At 36.6% G+C, this 19,678-nt stretch overlaps 1 protein-coding gene across 1 annotated transcript in view; it reads left to right on the top strand.

The window, feature by feature from the left end:
• Nucleotides 1-19,678, top strand: part of si:dkey-37g12.1 (atrial natriuretic peptide receptor 1) — a 169,383-nt gene that overhangs the window by 90,972 nt on the left and 58,733 nt on the right. Inside the window, exons 13-15 of the mRNA XM_051928534.1 lie at nt 4,993-5,092; nt 12,142-12,237; nt 15,666-15,743. Of these exons, the coding sequence (XP_051784494.1) occupies nt 4,993-5,092; nt 12,142-12,237; nt 15,666-15,743 (274 nt within the window). The remainder of the gene's footprint in view (nt 1-4,992; nt 5,093-12,141; nt 12,238-15,665; nt 15,744-19,678) is intronic.

The following is a 19,678-nucleotide window of genomic DNA, read 5'->3' as shown; positions in this document are numbered from 1 at the left end:
TCATCAAGTATGAAACTGAAATGGAATTAGAAGGTAATATGTATAGGAGAGGAAGGAGGAAACAATGCCAGAGCAGATGAAACAACAGGTGAGGGTAGGTGAGGAACAGCTGCCTTAGAGGAGCTGCCATTAGTCTACCATTAAAACTTGGAGAAATGTGCTATCACAGGCGGAAAATGAGCTTAGCTTCTCCTGTTTTTATTTAAAAAAAGGTTTTTGAAGCCTGGTGACAAGAAAGAAACAGAAAGATCAGTGTGGCAATTGATCAAGGAATGTAAAGTGCTCTGAAGTAGGCTTTGTAATACCTTTGATTTTAATAGCTCGAACATGCTCCCTGAAACAGTCTGCTAGCTGTCTCCCTGTTTCACCTATGTAGAATGCTAGACACTTCCTCCAGGAAATACAGTAAATACGATTTTTAGACATGCAAGAGGCCCATTGTTTAATATTAAATTTTCCAAAGGGACCAGATACAAGGGTATTGTGGGTGACATAGTTCCAAGTGACACTCTGACTCCTGCTACAGTTCAATGTACCTAGTGAGGAATGTGGCTCTCCCCTGTGACGTTAGCTGTGAATGAGAAGTTTGCATAGGTTAGGTGGTCGATGGAAGGCAAAAGAGGTTTAGGAAAAAAGGTTCCTGTGGAAGGATCATTTTGCAAAATTGGGACATTTTTTTGATGACATGTGGGTGAGATAAGAGTGTTAGGGTGGAATGGGAGGACCAGATGGATGCAGGTTTCATTATTTGGGTTCCTGTTAAAGTGGATGTTATGGGGTCTACTCCTGACTTGATTGAGGGCCGTGTCCACAATCTCAGAATGGTATCCTCCATTTGATGAATAAACTCATCATTCTGAGTACTTCATTACAGAAGTCAACCTCATCACTGCAGAGGCACTGGAGTCTAGAGAGCTGTGAAAGAAGTAGTTTTGATTATACCAGGGATGAAAGGAGATGTAGAGGTTTAGGTTTGGTAAGATAACTGTGTGAGTCAAGTTGGCTTGTAATACACAGGTTTTAAGTCCTGGAAACCTGATAGAAAGATTTATTTATATTGCACATTTTCGTACAAAGAATGTAGCTCAAAGTGTTTTACAAGATGTTAAAGAGAAAGTTAAAAGAAAAGAAAAAATAAATAAGATTAGGTAAAAATAATAATGAATAACTAACAAAGATAATAAATAAATCCATATGACCTTATAAAACATAGATACTGTATATAACTATTAGAGGACTAGCATCCTTATATACAATATCATATTGTACGTTTCTAAAGATAATTCTGGTGATAAGGTCAGATGGCCAGGAGGTCAGAAAAAGCAAAACTCCAGTTAAAGTGAAGAAAAAAAAATCTGCAGGGGTTCCAAGTCCCAAAGATCAGTGGGAGTTCTACCTAACGTAAATGTGCTTGAATCATTCCTCATTGTTTACAGGCTTTGTCTGAGAGGATTCAATGAAGTCACTCTCGTGGACAGCTGGGGCATTTGCCTTCACTCCAGCATCACAAGTGGCTGGAGAGTGCCTTGGTCAGGTGGTCATGGCGTAAGAACAAGAAAAGAAAGCAGAGACAAGAGGAGATTAGTAATGATTGAAAATCCCTGAAGAATCTGATAATTCTGTGCCTGTATAGTCTAGCAAGATAACTAAAATGTAGCTACGAAAAAGGCATATTAACAAAATGTAATTTTAGCAGTTTTTTTTTTTTTTTTAATGTTCCACAGTATTAGTCTGGCGATCTCTATTGGCGCAGTATTCCAGATGTTTGCTGCACAACAGCAAAAGGCTTCCTCACCACTCCTTTTAAGGTTGGCTCTAACCACCATTAGGAGGTCTAAGGTTATGACTTTAAGTATGATAGGACAGGCACTCAAAATTAAAGGAAATGGCAAGAATATTTAATGCTTTATACACCATTAGTAGTATTTTAAAGACAACACTAAATGACATGAGTAAAATTCATAATGATGCTAAAGCTGGTGAGATGTGCTCAGATTTTCTCTTTCTGGTTAAGATTCTTGCTGTAGCATTCTGCATTAATTACAACCAAACAGTGTCTTCCTTAGGTAGTCCTGTTAGGATTGCATTACAGTAATCTAGTAGACTAAAAACAAAATAATCAATTAATTGTTCAGTGTCTTGCAGTTTTAAAAGAGGTCTAACTTTTGTAATGTTCATTAAGTGAAAAAAATATAGTCCTAGTAAACTGGTGTTTTAAAATGAAGTACCATGCGATAAATAATGTTTGGTAAGGAACCAATTGGATGTTGATAAAATTACAGTGCATAATTATATATATTCAGAAAAGACATGTCAGTTCAATTATATAACTAACTACAACTCCTATGGTGGAGAATTCCTGCACAATTGCTATGTCCCTCATATCATCTACCATGTATACATGCTTGCATGAAACCACATTCAAACTTTATAAGCAATATAAGGTACTAGCATGCTTTACATATTCAAATTATAAGAATACACATTTAAACCAAATTTATTGTATTTTTTGCAGAAGCCTTAATCAGAATATTGTTTTCAAGATAAGACATTTAAATGTGATTTGTGTAAAGCACAATATTTTATAATTCTGTGTAAAATGAATGTACTGTAAATATCAGTCAATGTTCTCTATCTCTCTCTCTCTCTCTCTTTTTATAGAAAATGTAATGTCTAATAACAAATTCTGAAAGGGCAGATTTCTATTTTCAGTCTAATGGATGTCTTTTTTTAAACACTGAAGCAGTGAAAGCCAGATTTAAGTAAAACTATAATTGTAATTATAAGCATTTTTACATGTATTTTTCAGTGAGAAATATTGTTTTGATCTAAGGATATATTTAAAAGACGAATAGTAAATAGTTGGCCATTTCCAAATTTTGTTGGGAACTAATTAAAAGGCACATACGAAACGTAGCATATGTGCAGTCAATTCGGGACTCAACTTCCATATGTAAAGATTTCCAGCTCTAACTAAAGATTTTTTTCACTTCAGATAGTACTGTATGATAATTTGTGACTAGATACCAGGGCTAATGTTAAATCATTTTTGAGCAAATTATCGATTCTAAATATTATGTATTAAAGTACTAATAGCCTCTGCCATTCTTAACAGCATAGATAGGTAAACCAAAGTTCATAAGGTTGTCTATAACCATATATTGGTTCTTGTTCTGTAGTATTTCATTAATGCACTATAAAATAGTTTTGGTAAAACATCAATGACATATGTCCTTTATTATATTATATTAGATAAACTGCATACAACAGCAGAAACATAAAAAACAAGGATAAAGACTCACAGGACAAATAATACAATTAATCAATCAGTCAATAAATAAATAAATAAATGTATATTGAGTAGATATTTAAAAAAGAAATTTTGAATGATGTATGTCAGGAGGAAACATTGAATTGTTTGATAGCAGTGGGCAGAAAAGACTCCCAGAGGTGCTTCTAAGCACACCATGGTGGAATGAGCCTGTGGCTAAAAGTGCTCCAAGGGCGGAGGTATTTTTCATGCTGGCATTCAATTTTGCCACCATCCTCCTTTCCACGACAGCCTCCAGTAATTCCAGGGTTCGATCTGTGATGGGGCAGACTTTCCTGATAGGTTTGTTCAGACATTGTGTTTCTTTTGAGCTCAAGTTGCTTCCCCAGGAGACTGCAGCGCTGAACACCACACTGGCTACTATGGACCGGTTGAACATTTTCAGTAGCTTGCTGCATACATGAAAGACCAGAGTCTCCTTAACAAGTACAGTCTGTTCTGGCTCTTTTTGCATAAAATTCTTGAAGACTGAATGTAAAATTATGCATACACCCACAGTATAATTTTAAATGAAACATTTTAAGCATTAATCTATGCATTCTTTTCTGCTTTGAGATACTAGAAGCTACAGTAGACCACAACCTACAGATTTCAGTGTATGAATTAATGTAATCTGCCTGTAAGAATGTTCATGTTATTCTGCTTTACTCTTTTTGTTTTCTCCCTACTGCTTGTAGAATCTACTGTATTTTAAATTTCTTGTCCTAATGTGCGAGTTCCTTAATGGTTTTGCTCCTCACTTCATCAAGTCATGAGTCCATCCATATTTTATCCAGGATTAATAACCTAAAAATTACACTGTTTTCCATTGTAACAAGCTTCCCATGATTACTTCAAATCTATTGACTGATTTTATAAACATCTCATGATTGCTTACCATCACTAGCTCTTGCTTCTCCTTTGGATATCTGCAGTTTTCCAGTCTAATTCATCCCTTTTCTTTACTGTGGTTTTGTCATATTTTTACTTTTTCATGTAAGTACTTCTGTACCAAACTCACTATACACAAAATTTTATCTTCTCAGATGCCTGTGAACCAACGACTATTTTGGCATGCATTCAGATTTAACGTAATATTGATTTTTTCCTATTGCCTTGGAAAATGTTCTGCTGTAAATAAAAAATAATAAATAGTATGACATCTGTACATGAATAAACATAGAACATATGTTTCTTTTTTTTATTAGGTTCACAAGGAACGTTGAAAAATTTCTGTATATAATAATTTTGGTCAATCTGAATATGAATAACTTTGTTATTTGATAGCATTCAATGCAAAAAAACTATGACAAAATTGAATTTCAAGAAAATCTAGTTGGAATAAAAAAATCTATTGTAAATATTATTAAATGACCTCGGGTGACATCTGATTATTATATGGATCATCAATAGAGCTCCACTTTAAATCAAAACTAAACATCTAGTGAAGTTAGTGTTAGTGTTGGCATTTAACAAACAATCTATTAAATGTTTTGCTTAATTTTTGATATGTTGGAATTCATATGCAACTTCCAAATTGGTGCATTTTTAGTTCGCAACAGTACTGAATGAGCAACATTATGAAGATGTACACAAAGCAGTTTGTCAAGTAAAGGTACTAGGTAGTCCTTTTTAATTCAACAGTTTTGCACTGTGCACATATTCCAAAATTTCTTTTGCAGAAAATATAAACTTCAAGAGAAAGCCTCAAAGATGCTCTGGAAAGTTGACTTTAATGATCTGACCTGGATACAAGGGAAACAAAATTCTTCAATGTATAAGGTAAGAAAAAATCATTTATCATCACATTGGATACAATGTACAGTAAAACAGTAGATCAGGTAATGTTATGTGCAATTTTGATGACATATTCCATCTATCCATCCATTTTCCAACCCGCTGAATCCGAACACAGGGTCACGGGTGTCTGCTGGAGCCAATCCCAGCCAACACAGGGCACAAGGCATGAACCAATCCTGGGCAGGGTGCCAACCCACTGCAGTGATGACATATTCATAAGAAAATAAACATTTTTAGATAATAGTGTGTTATTGTTGTGGGGATACTGTACATTTGTTAATATTCCCATGATGGCTGCCTATCGATCCTTCGATCCTCATAAATGCTAATAACTTTGAATAGCTGACCTGCTAGAGAAATGCTCAGCAAGTTTCCATCTTGGAGCACAAATGATTATGAACATTGTGTCCTTATTTTTTGTAACTTGCATTCAACATTTCTTGTAATTTAAATTACTGATGTTGTGTTGCTCTTTATTGTTTTCCTTTTTATATTGTGGTGGTGCTACAAATATAGATTTAAAAATATATACTATATATATATATATATATATATATATATATATATATATATATACGAGGGGGGACCCAAAAATAACCGGAATTTTGTTGTTGTTAGGTTGGTACTTGTAATATGTGGTTGGGCCGCTAGGGCGATCTAGTTACACTCCTCACAAGTCAGTCTGCCAAGTGCCATCAGTCTGGAAGGTTGTGCTTGTGTTCAGTGAATTTTTTTGTAAAAGTAGTTTTGTGCAAGCGTCGTTTTTTTATGATGGCCGATTTGAAGATTCGCAAGATTTGAAAATGAGAAGAGTTTCTGCAAAATTTGTCCCGCGATTGCTGACAGCAGATCAAAAAGAGTGTCGCCTGGAAACTTGTCGTGAAACGAAGGATCAGATTGATAATGACCCAGATTTTTTTTCCAAAATTATTACAGGAGATGAATCGTGGTGCTACAGTTAAGATCCTGAGTCGAAACAGCAGTCCAGTCATTGGAAAACCGCAAATTCTCCTCAAGCAAAAAAAGCTCGGCAGGTGAACTCAACAGTGAAAACAATGTTGATTTCTTTTTTTGATGTCAAAGGTCTCGTGCATTATGAATTTGTTCCAGCAGGTCACACTGTAAACCAAGCATTCTACCTAGAAGTGTTAAGAAGGTTGCGCAACAGTGTGAGAAGGAAACGTCCTGATTTGTGGGAGTCGGGCGATTGGTTCTTTCATCATGACAACGCTCCATCTCACACTGCTCTCAGCATTCGCCAATTTTTGGCAAGAAATGGTATGACAACCCTAAACCACCCACCCTACTCACCGGATTTAGCTCCGTATGATTTCTTTTTGTTCCCTCGGATGAAAAAAGACTTGAAAGAAAGGCGTTTTGCTGATGTCGAAGAGGTAAAACAAGAAACGACCAGAGCATTAATGAGTATTCTTTCAGACGAATTTAAAAAATGTTTCGAACAATGGAACTAACGGTTAGATAAGTGTATTTCCACCAATGGAGAGAACTTTGAAGGAGACTAATTGTAGTTTGTAAAAATTAAATTAAACACCTTTTAAAAATATTTCCGGTTATTTTTGGGTCCCCCCTCGTATATATATAGGGCTGGTTGTAACTCAAGTTGGTTGTAAGTCAAGACTATTTTTCCCATAAGAAATAATGGAAATACCCATAATGCGTTCCGAACCTCCCACAGCAACACTTACTTAACCTTTTCATAATAATTTTTCTAATGTACTAACCAAAAAGTTATAAAAAGTGCCTAGCCTACCAGAAACAACAATTTCATACTGTACTCACCATTTAATTTGACATCTTTGGGTTGCAGGAAGGGAGGAGGAGGAGAATGAAACAGAAGGTGGTTATTGTTTGGAAGGAGCCTCCTTATACAAATCTTTTCTTTGTAAAATTGTCGAGATGGTGGATTTCGACATGCTGTACATATTAGCGAGATCGGTCACACGAACACCACTCTCATATTTCCGCACAATTTCCTTCTTCGTTTCGATTGTGATCGCTTTCTTTACCTTCGTTACCTTCTCTTCCTTCCTTAGCAATTATCGAAATAAATTATATAAATCACTTCACTGACCGAAATTACGTCCACAAACACATGTATCTGGGCTCCGACTGACGCTTACAAACGCTCTCGGCTGTTTGTTTACAATTGCACATGCGGGTACACATGACTGCATTCGAGTCATAACGCAAGACGTTGGTTGTTATTCAAAACAAAAATTTTGGTTGTAAACCAAGTTGTTCGAATGTCAGGCCGGTCGTATATCAAGGGTCGACTGTATATACATATCCATCCATCCATCCATCCATTTTACAATCCGCTGAATCCGAACACAGGGTCACGGGGGTCTGCTGGAGCCAATCCCAGCCAACACAGGGCACAAGGCAGGAACCAATCCCAGGCAGGGTGCTAACCCACCGCAGGACACACACAAACACACCCACACACCAAGCATACACTAGGGCCAATTTAGAATCGCCAATCCACCTAACCAGCATGTCTTTGGACTGTGGGAGGAAACCGGAACGCCCGGAGGAAACCCACCCAGACACAGGGAGAACAAGCAAACTCCACACAGGGAGGGCCCGCGAAGCGAGGTCCCCAGGTCTCCCAACTGCAAGGCAGCAGCACTACCCACTACGCCACCGTGCCGCCCATATATATATGTTGTAAAAGAAGTAGTCTCAACACGCGATAAAGGTTTAGGGCAGCCACCCATTGTGATGATGCGGGTTTGCTCCATGCTCCCATCCGACTGCTGGGAGCTCTTGAACCCAACAACACCGTCGGTAATGTCACCGAGATGAACTGACAAATGAGGACAATTCTCTAATGAAGCCAGGGGATAGTGCAAAAGTGCCAAAGTGCTTTTGTTACACAAAAATCACAGTCCAAACAAAAAGTACAGTGCCTCACAGTTTCAATAAATAATCCATAAAAACAGTGAATAGTGGGGATAAAAACAATAAATAAATCCTTTAAAATCCAATGTTAAAAATGCAGTCTCTCTCTTCATGATCTTAGCACACCTCCTTCTCTCATTCTCCCTGGCTCACCCATAACTTGCGTAGCCAGCGGAGACCCAACAGCAACAAGCTCCTTTCGTTCATCCTCCGTCTTGGCTGCCTTAAGGACATCATGGCCAGACCATCCAAGGACGACTCTCCTCCCTTCTTACTTCGCACTCATGTAGTCGCTCCTCAGATCCCTCGGGAGGACACTTGCCTTGCTCACCACACTCCACCTGGATGTTCAGTGCGGCGAACTAGCCCATAGAGCACCACAACCAGACACTCCTTCGCGGGGCCTCCGCTCATTCTGCTTCCTCCTTTCAGGTGGCCAGATCCTCCTGCTAAGACTGCTCTTTCCCGTCCTTCCACCTCCTTTTTCTTCCTCTTTTCCTCGATCCATCTATCCCCTCTTTCCTGGTGCCGACCTGTATATATATATACATCCACCCGCGCCTCCGTGGCGCAGTGCCTTAATCACTTTTGCAGGAAGCCAATGAAGCAATTGAGAACCCACACGTGCAGGTGCGACTCGCTCCAACTACCTCATTAACTCCCCACAATCGTGCAATCGTGCCCAAGGAGAATGACATGGCTATATGGATTTAAAACCTTGCCTTTTTTTTTGAAGCTGCGGACCCGCTATACCACACCCATATATTGTCGCTAGCTGCAAAATGGTAAAGACAACAAGAGAGATGTGTTCTTGTTGAGTTCCAAGAGTGAACTAAAATGATAAGCAAACATGGCAGCTTTATAAGACGAGAAGCAAAAATGATGTATTTAGTCCGGAACCAGCAGTGGTGTCAGTCAGGGTGCAAGGACCGGAAGTGACGTCAGTCTGGGCACCGGAGCCAGAGGTGATGTTAAATCAGGGACATTTTCCTATATTTGGCCTGCAGAGATAACAGAGACAGGTTTAGTGCACCCCACCACTCCCTGGCATAGCAGGTAATTACCTCCACTTGGTCCACTCCAGCTACCTCATTTGTCCCATGTGTGACAATGTATACATCTATTATATATATAGATATAAATCTATTAAATATATATAAATATAGATTTATATAGTGCTTTTCTGGACAATTTAGATTCTGTGATTTTTATTAAGGCATATAACCTTGTCACATATGCACATACATGGTGATGAAATTGTATATTAGCAAGTGATCACAGTCGGGTTATGGCAGCAGCAAAATTAAAACATTTTTTATAAAAAGTTTGACAGAGATGCAGGTGTTAGAGTACAGTAAATTAATTTGTGATTTTTTTTTTTGTTTGTTTTGTTTTTTTGGTGACTTAATTCCCTCATTCTTGCAGTTCTTGAGCCTGGTAGTGTAAGCTGTTGATAGCATGAATTTAACATCTTTAATCATTAAGACTTCCATCCATCCAGACAGAGGAACTGAAAGATTTGTAAACTTAAAATAGACACAAGGTAGAAAAGTTGAAATACTAAAAACTAGATTGCTTCTGAAATGCTTCTAAAAAGAAAGGAGAAAGAGATATCAACAACAACATTAATTTATATAGCACATTTTCATACAAATGATGTAGCTCAAAGTGCTATACAAGATGAAGAAAGAAAAAAGAAAAATATAAAAATAAGACAATACTAAATAATAAAGAATAAAGTAAGGTCCGATGGCCAGGAGGACAGAAAAAGCAAACAAAAAAAAAAAACTCCAGAGGGCTGGAGGAAAAAAAAATCTGCAGGGGTTCCATGGCCACAAGATTGCCCAGGCCACACTACCAATAAGCCAAAAGAGGTTTAAATGAGAAAATAAGAAAATAAAAATAATCAGAAAGAGAGAGTTGGTTAAAAGTAGTTGTTGTAATCAAGGCAGGAACAAATCCTGGACAGGACACCAGTCCATCACAGGGTGAACACACAAATTAGGGCAAATTTAGGAACACCAATCCACCTAACCTGCAGGTCTTTGGATTGTGGGAGGAAATCCATGCAAATATGGGGAGAACATGCAAGTTCCACGGAGGGAGGACCTGGCATGTGACTACCACTGTGTTACCATGCCTGCCCCGACTGACAGGGTACCCCATTTAATGTAATCTGAAGACAAAAAAAAAAAATCAAGCAAAATAAAAAACGTTTTTAGAGTCTGTCTGCTTCTGTGGATGGATCTCCGACCTCTAGAGTTGCAGATTCACTACTGAACACTGGGGCAGAAATGAAAATGGTGTCAAATGTCCTCATGGAAGCCCTCCTCTGTTCTATGGAAAAAAGGAGGAGATTTTATTGACTGTGACACCCTACCCGCAATCAAAAAAGCAGTTTTGAGTGTTGAAGATGCCCCTGACTCGTGCATGTGTGACTTCAAAAACACCTAAAGCTTTATCATGAGTTGGCTCCACTGTCCTGTGACTTCTTAACTGACTTTGCGCACTTTACATTAGTCTATGTTTTTCATAAAGTGTGCATAACTCATTTGTTGTGTAGGTGTAGTTAAGGTTAACCGATCTGTTTATAGCTGTGTCAAAGACAAATGTGACATTGCATATGGTCAAGGGAAATTGCAAGATTTTTTTGTGCTAAACAAGTTACTTGGGCTATCATGAAATACACAAAATCAGCATTTAATAGAACACTGTGAGTAAGGATAACAGTGATGCCTCATAAGTATCCTAGCAGACAAGTCCAGCAAAGAACTATTGTGCCAAGATGCATCATTCATTTCTGGTCAATTAGTTTCTGACCGAACACGACATACTCTGTAGGTACTTCTTCACTTTCCTAATCTTTGGTCAGAACACACCAATATGTGAGAGTTTTATTGTACTTCCTACAGGTTGACAATTAGCAACATTGTAGTCTCATTGATCCAACAGCTCACACTGACACTATTTTAAATGAGACTCTGCATCTTACATGTGACCATTTCAGTAAGTAGTATTTTGTAAATATGTCCCGACATATTTATGAACAACCTGCAACCAGGTATATTATCACTGTTGTTTTAATGCTGCAAAGAATTTAGTTTTGGGTTTATTTGTCTTTATACTTTATTCAATTTTTTATGTAAAAATAGATTTTGAACTTTTCTGGGCTAGTGCTTCACATTACATGATTTAAAACTCCACGTCCCCTTTGCCAATTTAATTAGAGCATACACAGTGATGAGCTCACTCCACCCCTTATGTAATTGTTGTTAATATTTTTTGGCTTCCTACATGTAATGCATTACATTTATTGGCACTCATTTTCTAAACCTCAATCATATGTCAGGGCATTTCTAGAAATGCATTTATATCAACCACATAAATTTCAGCCAGTGTGAAAGCCGCTGCTGACATCTGAGAAGTTCAGTGTAGAATAAAATGGCTTTGCCTGTAATCTTGCTTTTTTCTGTACCACAGGGAAGGTCTTTTAAAGGGAGACCTTTCAATTTTCCACTCCTTTGTAAGCTCAGAAGCCTTTCCACTTCTTTAAAACCTCAATCATTCTTTATTTTAAATGTAGTCTTTCATTACAAACACTATTACAAACCTTTGACATTATTGCGGTTTTGCTATTGGTATCCTGCTGAAGTTTTTATAAATGATTATCCCATGATGCTTTAACATAGCCTTTTCTATAAAATAATAATTTCAATATGTCGCATTATAAATGACTATAATTAACATCCAATTTCTGTCTGTTATGGACTAGATTGTGAAAGGGACTTTATTATACCTGTGAAGCTTTTTTATAGCTGTTGCCTCTTCCCAATAAAATAATTGTCAAGATCTCTACATTTTTTAATACTTTACCGTGATTATAATATACTATGATAATATATATTTCCATGATAATCATGTATTTACCTTTAGCATTTTGATCATCAAGAAATAGAAATTGTTTTTTTTTTCATAATATCATTATTTTGAAGTGAAACAAAGGATTATAATTTAAACATTTAAACATGTTCAATAATATTTATTATTTATTTATATTTATATTTACATTTTAAAATCTAGTATTTTTGGTTTTTTTTTTTACTTTATAGCTTTCTCACTACACAGTGAAGTCCCAGAATACATTCTCGGAGACCATTATGGGCAACATCACACAACAGAAAATAACAAAAACAGCTCTTTACAAAGTAAGTATCACCAGTTTACTATTTCAGTCTCCATGTGAATACACATACTAAATATATTTACTGATGCCATCCCTGTCCAACTAGTAAAGCCACTTGGCAGACATTTGTTTTTTTCTTGGAATGTGCAGCAGTATTTGTACTTATAAGATTGCTGATTTATCTTCATATTTTTAAAATCAGTCTTCTGCATTTTTTATAATATAGAAGAATGTTTAAAGAAAAACATATCTGTATCATATGTAATTCAGACAAATTATTTTTCCATTATTTTTATCTCCAAAACTTACTTGCTGTCTACAGCCTTTCTGTAAAATAGTTCTTGATACTGAGAGATACATTATTAGGATTTCTGCATGTTGAAAGTGTACCTTATTCTATACCAGTGTGTGCCCTATTAATATGACACAATCTCAGGATGCCAAGCTTACTGTGTATGTAAAATCAATAACCTTAGCAGTGAGGTCCATATGTCCCTTTCCCCAGTCGCACTTGCCAACTCATATTGTGAGATCCCAAAGCGTTCCCAGGCCATCTGGGAGATATAATCCTCTCAGTGAGCCCTGGGTCTTCTCCGTGATCTCCTTCCAGCTGGTTGTGACAATAAAACCTCCACAGAGAAGCATCCGGGAGGCATCTGTATCAGATACCAGTGCCACATCAATTGGCTCCTCTCAATACAGAGGGTGAGCAGATCTACTCCAAGCATCTCTCAGATGTCTGAGCTTCTAAACCCCTTCTAAGGGAGAGTCCAGTGGAGAAAGCTCATTTTGGCCTCTTGTACCCACAATCTCATTCTTTCAGTCATTACCCAAGTGTCATGACCATAGGTATGGTAATCAGTAATTTTAACCTAAATAATTAAATTGTGGTTGGTGTCTCACTGAAATATATCACTTTCCATTGAAGCTGTCTCACTGATGAATAACTCCTAATTCCAGAATTCACTTTTACAGACATCACAAAGATGACAAAAGGTTACAAGTTCAACTTTTAGGGTATAATGTGGTTTTATAAATAGCAATTATCCAGTAAATTTAAACTTAAGGCACCCCAGGAAACTGTAAAGAATATTTTCCCAATAAGATGGAACTGGTGTTGTTGTTCAATTTTCAACCATTTGTTTTGTATTTCTACATTCACTGCCTAAAGTAAATGAAAGAGCACATTCACTTGATAGGTTTGATTGTATTTATCACTAGTTAAATCTTAAACACTTAAATCACATAATGAAAAAACTGAAACTGCTTAATTTGAACAATTAATAATGATAATAGTAATTCTTTACATTTATATAGTGCTTTTCTCACTACTCAAAGCGTTTTGCAAACGCAATGCAGGGAAGACCCAGGACACAAACCCCTGTTTGCCTTACTCGAGGCAGCAGCACTACCACTGTGCCAAAATTCGATATCTGTTATAAGCAGCTATTAACCATCTGCACATTATAAAACATATTATAAGCCTTTTTAATTTGATATTGTAATGATGCAGACAAGTTGAATCAGCCAGGGATGAGTCTCCCCACCATGAGCTGGCATTCTATTCTGTAAATGAGCAGCTTCAAAGCCAGCAGCAGGTTCGCCTATAAAAAAGCAGGCCTGCAGTTTTGCAAACAGAATTCCATCTAGTGCAGCAAAGGTAAACAGTTATTTTAAAGGATAGCAAGTCACCTAAAAGAGCTATATAAAGAGCAAAAGATCCATTTTAGTACTTGGTGCCAGAGCTACTGTACATTGGTGTCAGAAGAGGGACTAAAAAAGACGTGCCTTCAAAATAATAATAATTCATTACATTTATATAGCGCTTTTCTCAGTACTCAAAGCGCTATCCACTCAGGGAGGAACCGGGAAGTGAACCCACAATCTTCCACAGTCTCCTTACTGCAAAGCAGCAGCACTACCACTGCACCACCTGTGAGCTGAATGCTACCAGCGCCACAATGGACCTACTTTGCTCTTCCGAAAAGTTGCTGAAAGCGTCTCAAGGTTGAGATCTGTGCTCTGGAGTGCCGTGTGCAGTATTAGTACAGGGAGGAAAACAACTTAGAGGCTGCTACCTCTGCAGCTCCACCAATGCTTCTCCATCTGCTATAATCCATTGGTCTGGGTGCGCAGATGCCATCACAGCTACTAACTAATATATCTGGGAAAGATTGTGGCAGATTGAGTTGTCACTGACCACATGTGAACTGTGTGAAGCACAGCCGGTGGTAAAACTGTACAGCCATAGGACAAAGCAGATCACAGAGGCATTACAGAACAGCAAATGAGGGAGAATCTCAAAACTGAAATCTGGACTTGGAATGGTCTTTGCAGTTTTATTTCAGTGATGGTAAACCGCTATAAGATCAGCAACTCTACACAAGGAGGTTTGCCTGCTCACTTGTAATTAACAGATCACCACACAGAAGTGCAGTGTTTAACACCTCCGTTGCACTGCATGACAGCACAGTATTCGACACCCTGTTGCACCATGTGACAATGCAAAACTCAACATCCCTGCTGTGCCACCTAACAAGAAGTGGTTAAGATCCCTAATGATGTGGCCTTGCCACCGGCTGCATGGCTGCAGCAAAAGAGATAATCCTGTCGTTTCAAAGAGTTGAGTGCAATCTCAAGGAGTTAGAAAGGGTCATTGGAGACAGTGACTATCACACACTATCACACACAGGGATGAGTCACCACCGTTATGAACTGGTATCCCATCATGCAAATGGCCAGAGGAATGTGCAGTTTTTCATCCAAAAGGAGAAAAAGACAAAAAATATCTTTAACCAGCATAAATAATAATAAATAATGGATTTTATTTATAAAGAATACTACTTTTACAACTAAAAGTTGGATGTAATGCAGTCAAACCTGATTTTTAATCAAGTCATAGCTGTGCAAGTAGTTAAATGGAAAAAGAAATGGCCAAGCCAATGCCTGATTTATAGGAAATTTAAATTGACTTTCAAAAAAAGTAACAGAGCTGTGAAATAAATCACATACTCCTAATTCAACACAAGACATTAGAATTCAGTTTACAAATAATAAAGTGCATATTACAATATACTAATTGCTCTGTTTAACAGAGAATATAAAAAATCCTGCACTGCACATAACATTGATGTTGGTATGCTTTCTGGCAGCATTTGATGTCAGGTTTTTATATAAACTTATATAGAGAGATGGATTTGCACACTAAGATGTTATGTTAAGTTTTCTTTTAATTTTGCTGATTCTTCACAATACAGTTTTAGAACCCGTAAAGTTACAGAGCTACAGAGAGTTGGGAAATCCAATTAAATCAACATATAGCAAATAAACACCCTCTTGTTGTGTACACCTTATCAAGACAAATTCACATTTTCAACATTCTGTAAAAATCTAAAATAAATGTCTTTCTGGATATTAAGTAGTAAAAATATATATATATATTTTTTTTAGGAAAACACGTGCTTTGTTCGATACTTGCACATGAAATCTATAAACATGAATGAAGACTTGCATGCTGAGTTAAATATGGTAAGTAAAGGTAAAGGAAAATAGAGTAAGTATCAACGCGAAACGTGCAAATAGATTAACGTCACAAGTTGATTTGAAGCCCTTCTCTAAGAGTGCGTTATGTTTTCATTTTTTATTTTAGCCACCATCAAATATTAGCTTGTTGTAAATTGAACTACAACTAATAACTTAAGAAAAAGCTGATAAAAAGTGACTAAATTAGAAATGAAAGATGCATTTTAATGTAGCATTCTTTTTTTAAAGTGCAGTGCAGTGTGATTTAACTCATCCTTGATGTCAGACAAGTGTTGTACAGAAATAACAGTTTAGATCACCATTTTAATCAATCGCCCACATTTTGATATTTACATTACTAGAACATACTATCTATCTATCTATCTATCTATCTATCTATCTATCTATCTATCTATCTATCTATCTATCTATCTATCTATCTATCTATCTATCTATCTATCTATCTATCATAATAAAACATATTTTTGTCATTGTTTTGCTCTACTCAGTTTTCTTCTGAGCTTGAAGGCACCATCTGGTGGATTTTGATTGTACTACAAATATGCCATATTGGGAACGTGGTTACTGTCAATTTAGAAAAACTTGTTACAATGAGATCTGGAAAATTCTGGGAAAAAAAGTGTTCTTCGGCAACGTTATTAGTGTTTGAATAGGTAATTTAATGAAAAAATAAATATAAATTAATCTTTACATTATTTAAAAATGAGAAGATTAGCAGATTGTTGAAATATGTTGATAATCTATTAATGATCAACCAATTTAAAATAAAGATGTGCATAATTGTAATGGTTGTAAACTATACTGAATTCCACCTCTATTTTAGACTTTTTCACGTTTTTGTTACAACACAGAGTTAAATTGTGTTTATTTGAAACTTTTGCCATTGATTGAACACATAAAAATTCTGTAATGACAAACTGAAAACAAAACTATAGAGATCCTTATAAATTCAATATTAAAAAAAAAGCTGAATTTTCTTCATTCCATAAGCATTCAATACATTTGTAATGACACACCCAAAACAACTCTGCTGCACCAAGTCTTCTTAACTTATTTTATGAAGCCCAGCAGTGTGCTGTTACGGCCCTTCATAAAATATTCAACTTAAATACTCCTAAATAACTGCACCAAACTCTAAAAAATAAACTGAATCAATTACTAAGGACTAAGAAAAAACATTCAGTAAAACTTCAGTCCTCATATATTATATTATTATCTTAAGAAACTGTTAATAGCAAATCATCATTTTTTTAATATAAGCATTACTATCAGCACCTATACACACATTAAATATGTCTTGCCCTGAAAATATAGGTTCAGTCCAATAAGACATGAAGAGGTGGAAGGTGTCCACAGTACATTTTCAAAACACTTTTCTGTGTTCCATTTGACTATTTTAAATGTTTCAGAACAGGTTCATATAGATGGGGTGCATTTTTTAATGCCCTTAATTCACATTCTCAGCAGGGTTTATCTCAGATGTGACTCCATATTGCTCTGGAAAGTTTCAAGTAGAGGTACAAAAGACAATTTGTTGCATCTTCCAGCTCAGCAGCTGGAAAGGCAGGTGTAATTGTACATGTATTACATTCTCATTGTGTGTCTGCTGTCTTTCTTCTTCCCTGCCTGTTCATTTTTTTAAAAGCAAAAACAACATTTATTTATATATCACATCTTCATACAAATGATGTAGCTCAAAGTGCTTTACATGATGAAGAAAGAGAAAAAAGACAAAATAGATAAGAAAATAGAATTAGGGAACACTAATTAACATAGAATAAAAGTAAGGTCTGATGGCCAGGGAGGACAGAAAAAAAAAAAAAAACTCCAGACGGCTGCAGAAAAAAAAAAAAAAAAATCTGCAGGGGTTCCGAGGCCACGAGACCACCCAGCACCCTCTAGGCATTCTACCTAACATAAATGACCTCACAATCAGTCATCATTGTATTCAGGGTTCACATCAAAGAACTTGATGATGGTGGTCATGTGGACTTCTGGCCTTTAATCCATCAATGTAGGGACATCACAGTGCTTTGATTAGGTGGTGGTGGCACAGATTGCCATCACAGAAAACCGAAAAAAAGAACAGAAGAGAAAGTAGGGGTTAGTACGGATTACGGAGCCATCAGGAATGATATTGATAATTAAATGCATATACAGAGTATCAGGATTAAACTAAAATGAAGCTATGAGAAAGCCATGTTAAAATAATGAGTTTTTAGCAGTTTTTTGAAGTGCTCCACCGTATTAGCCTGGCGAATTCCTATTGGCAAGCTATTCCAGATTTTAGGTGCATAAAAGCAGAAGGCCGCCTCACCACTTCTTTTAAGTTTAGCTCTCGGAATAATAAGCAGACACTCTTTTGAAGGTCTAAGGTTTCGATTTGGAGTGTAAGGTGAAAGACATTCTGAAAAATAGGATGGAGCGAGATTATTTAAGGCTTTGTAAAGTTTAAGCAGTATTTTAAAGTCAATTCTAAATGACACAGGTAACCAATGTAGTGACATCAAAACTGGAGAGATGTGCTCGGATTTTTTTTTTCCGAGTTAAGATTCTAGCAGCAGCATTCTGCACTAGTTGCAATTGATTGATGTCTTTTTTGGGTAGTCCTGAGAGGAGTGCGTTACAGTAATCTAGCCGACTAATTTATCAGCATCTTTCAGTGTTATAAGAGGTCTAACTTTTGCTGTATTTCTTAAGTGAAAAAATGCTACCCTAGTAATCTGATTAATATGTGATTTAAAATTCAGATCAGAGTCAATAGTTACCCCTAAATTCTTTACCTCCGTCTTGACTTTTAATCCTAATGCATCAAGTTTATTTCTAATAACCTCATTATATCCATTTTTGCCAATCACTAAAATTTCTGTTTTCTTCTTATTTTGTTTGAGAAAATTACTACTCTTCCATTCAGAAACACAAGTAAGACATTGTGTCAGTGAATCAAGAGTGTCGGGGTCATCAGGCGCTATTGATAAATACAGTTGTGTGTCATCAGCATAGCTGTGGTAGCTCACGTTATGCCCTGAGATAATCTGACCTAACGGAAGCATGTAAATCGAAATGAGCAGCAGACCCAGGAGAGAGCCTTGTGGAACACCATATGTAGAATATCATGCGTCATTGAAGTATAATTACCACAAATAACAAAAAATGTTCTATCTGTCAGGTAGGATTCAAACCAATTTAAGACACTGCCAGAGAGGCCCACCCATTGACTAAGGCAATTTCTAAAAATATTGTGATCAATGGTATCAAATGCGGCACTCAGATCTAAGAGGACGAGAACAAATAAATGGCCTCTGTCTGCATTTACCTACAAGTCATTTACTACTTTAACGAGTGAAGTTTCTGTGCTGTGATTTGTTCTGAAACCCGACTGAAACTTATCAAGAATAGCATGTTTATTGAGGTGGTCATTTAGCTGCATAATGACTGCCTTCTCTAGGATTTTACTTAAGAAAGGCAGGTTAGAAATAGGTCTAAAATTTTCAAAACCAGAGGAGTCGAGATTATTTTTCTTGGGCAGGGGTTTAACTACAGCAGTCTTAAGACAGTCTGGGAAGACCCCCGTATCTAATGACGAGTTTACTATGTCAAGAATACTATCAATTAGCACGCCAGATACTTCTTTGAAAAAACTTGTTGGTATTGGGTCAAGGACGCAAGTGGATGGTCTCAGTTGAGAAATTATTTTATATGAATCAAGTAAATCTATCCTGGTGAAAGAATTTAATTTGTTTATAATGGAGTACTGGGGTTTAAGAGGATCAGTATAGGGGAGATTTACTGTATTATCTCTAATACCATTAATTTTTTGATTAAAAAATACAGCAAAAGCGTCACACGTGAATCAATTTGACTACAATTGAATCACTATGAATATTGTTGATTTAACATTTTATCAAGACATTTGCACA

This window comes from Erpetoichthys calabaricus, chromosome 5, assembly GCF_900747795.2.
Source record: "Erpetoichthys calabaricus chromosome 5, fErpCal1.3, whole genome shotgun sequence".
In the NCBI taxonomy this organism is placed as follows: domain Eukaryota; kingdom Metazoa; phylum Chordata; class Cladistia; order Polypteriformes; family Polypteridae; genus Erpetoichthys; species Erpetoichthys calabaricus.
This window is presented reverse-complemented; position numbering and strand designations above follow the sequence as displayed.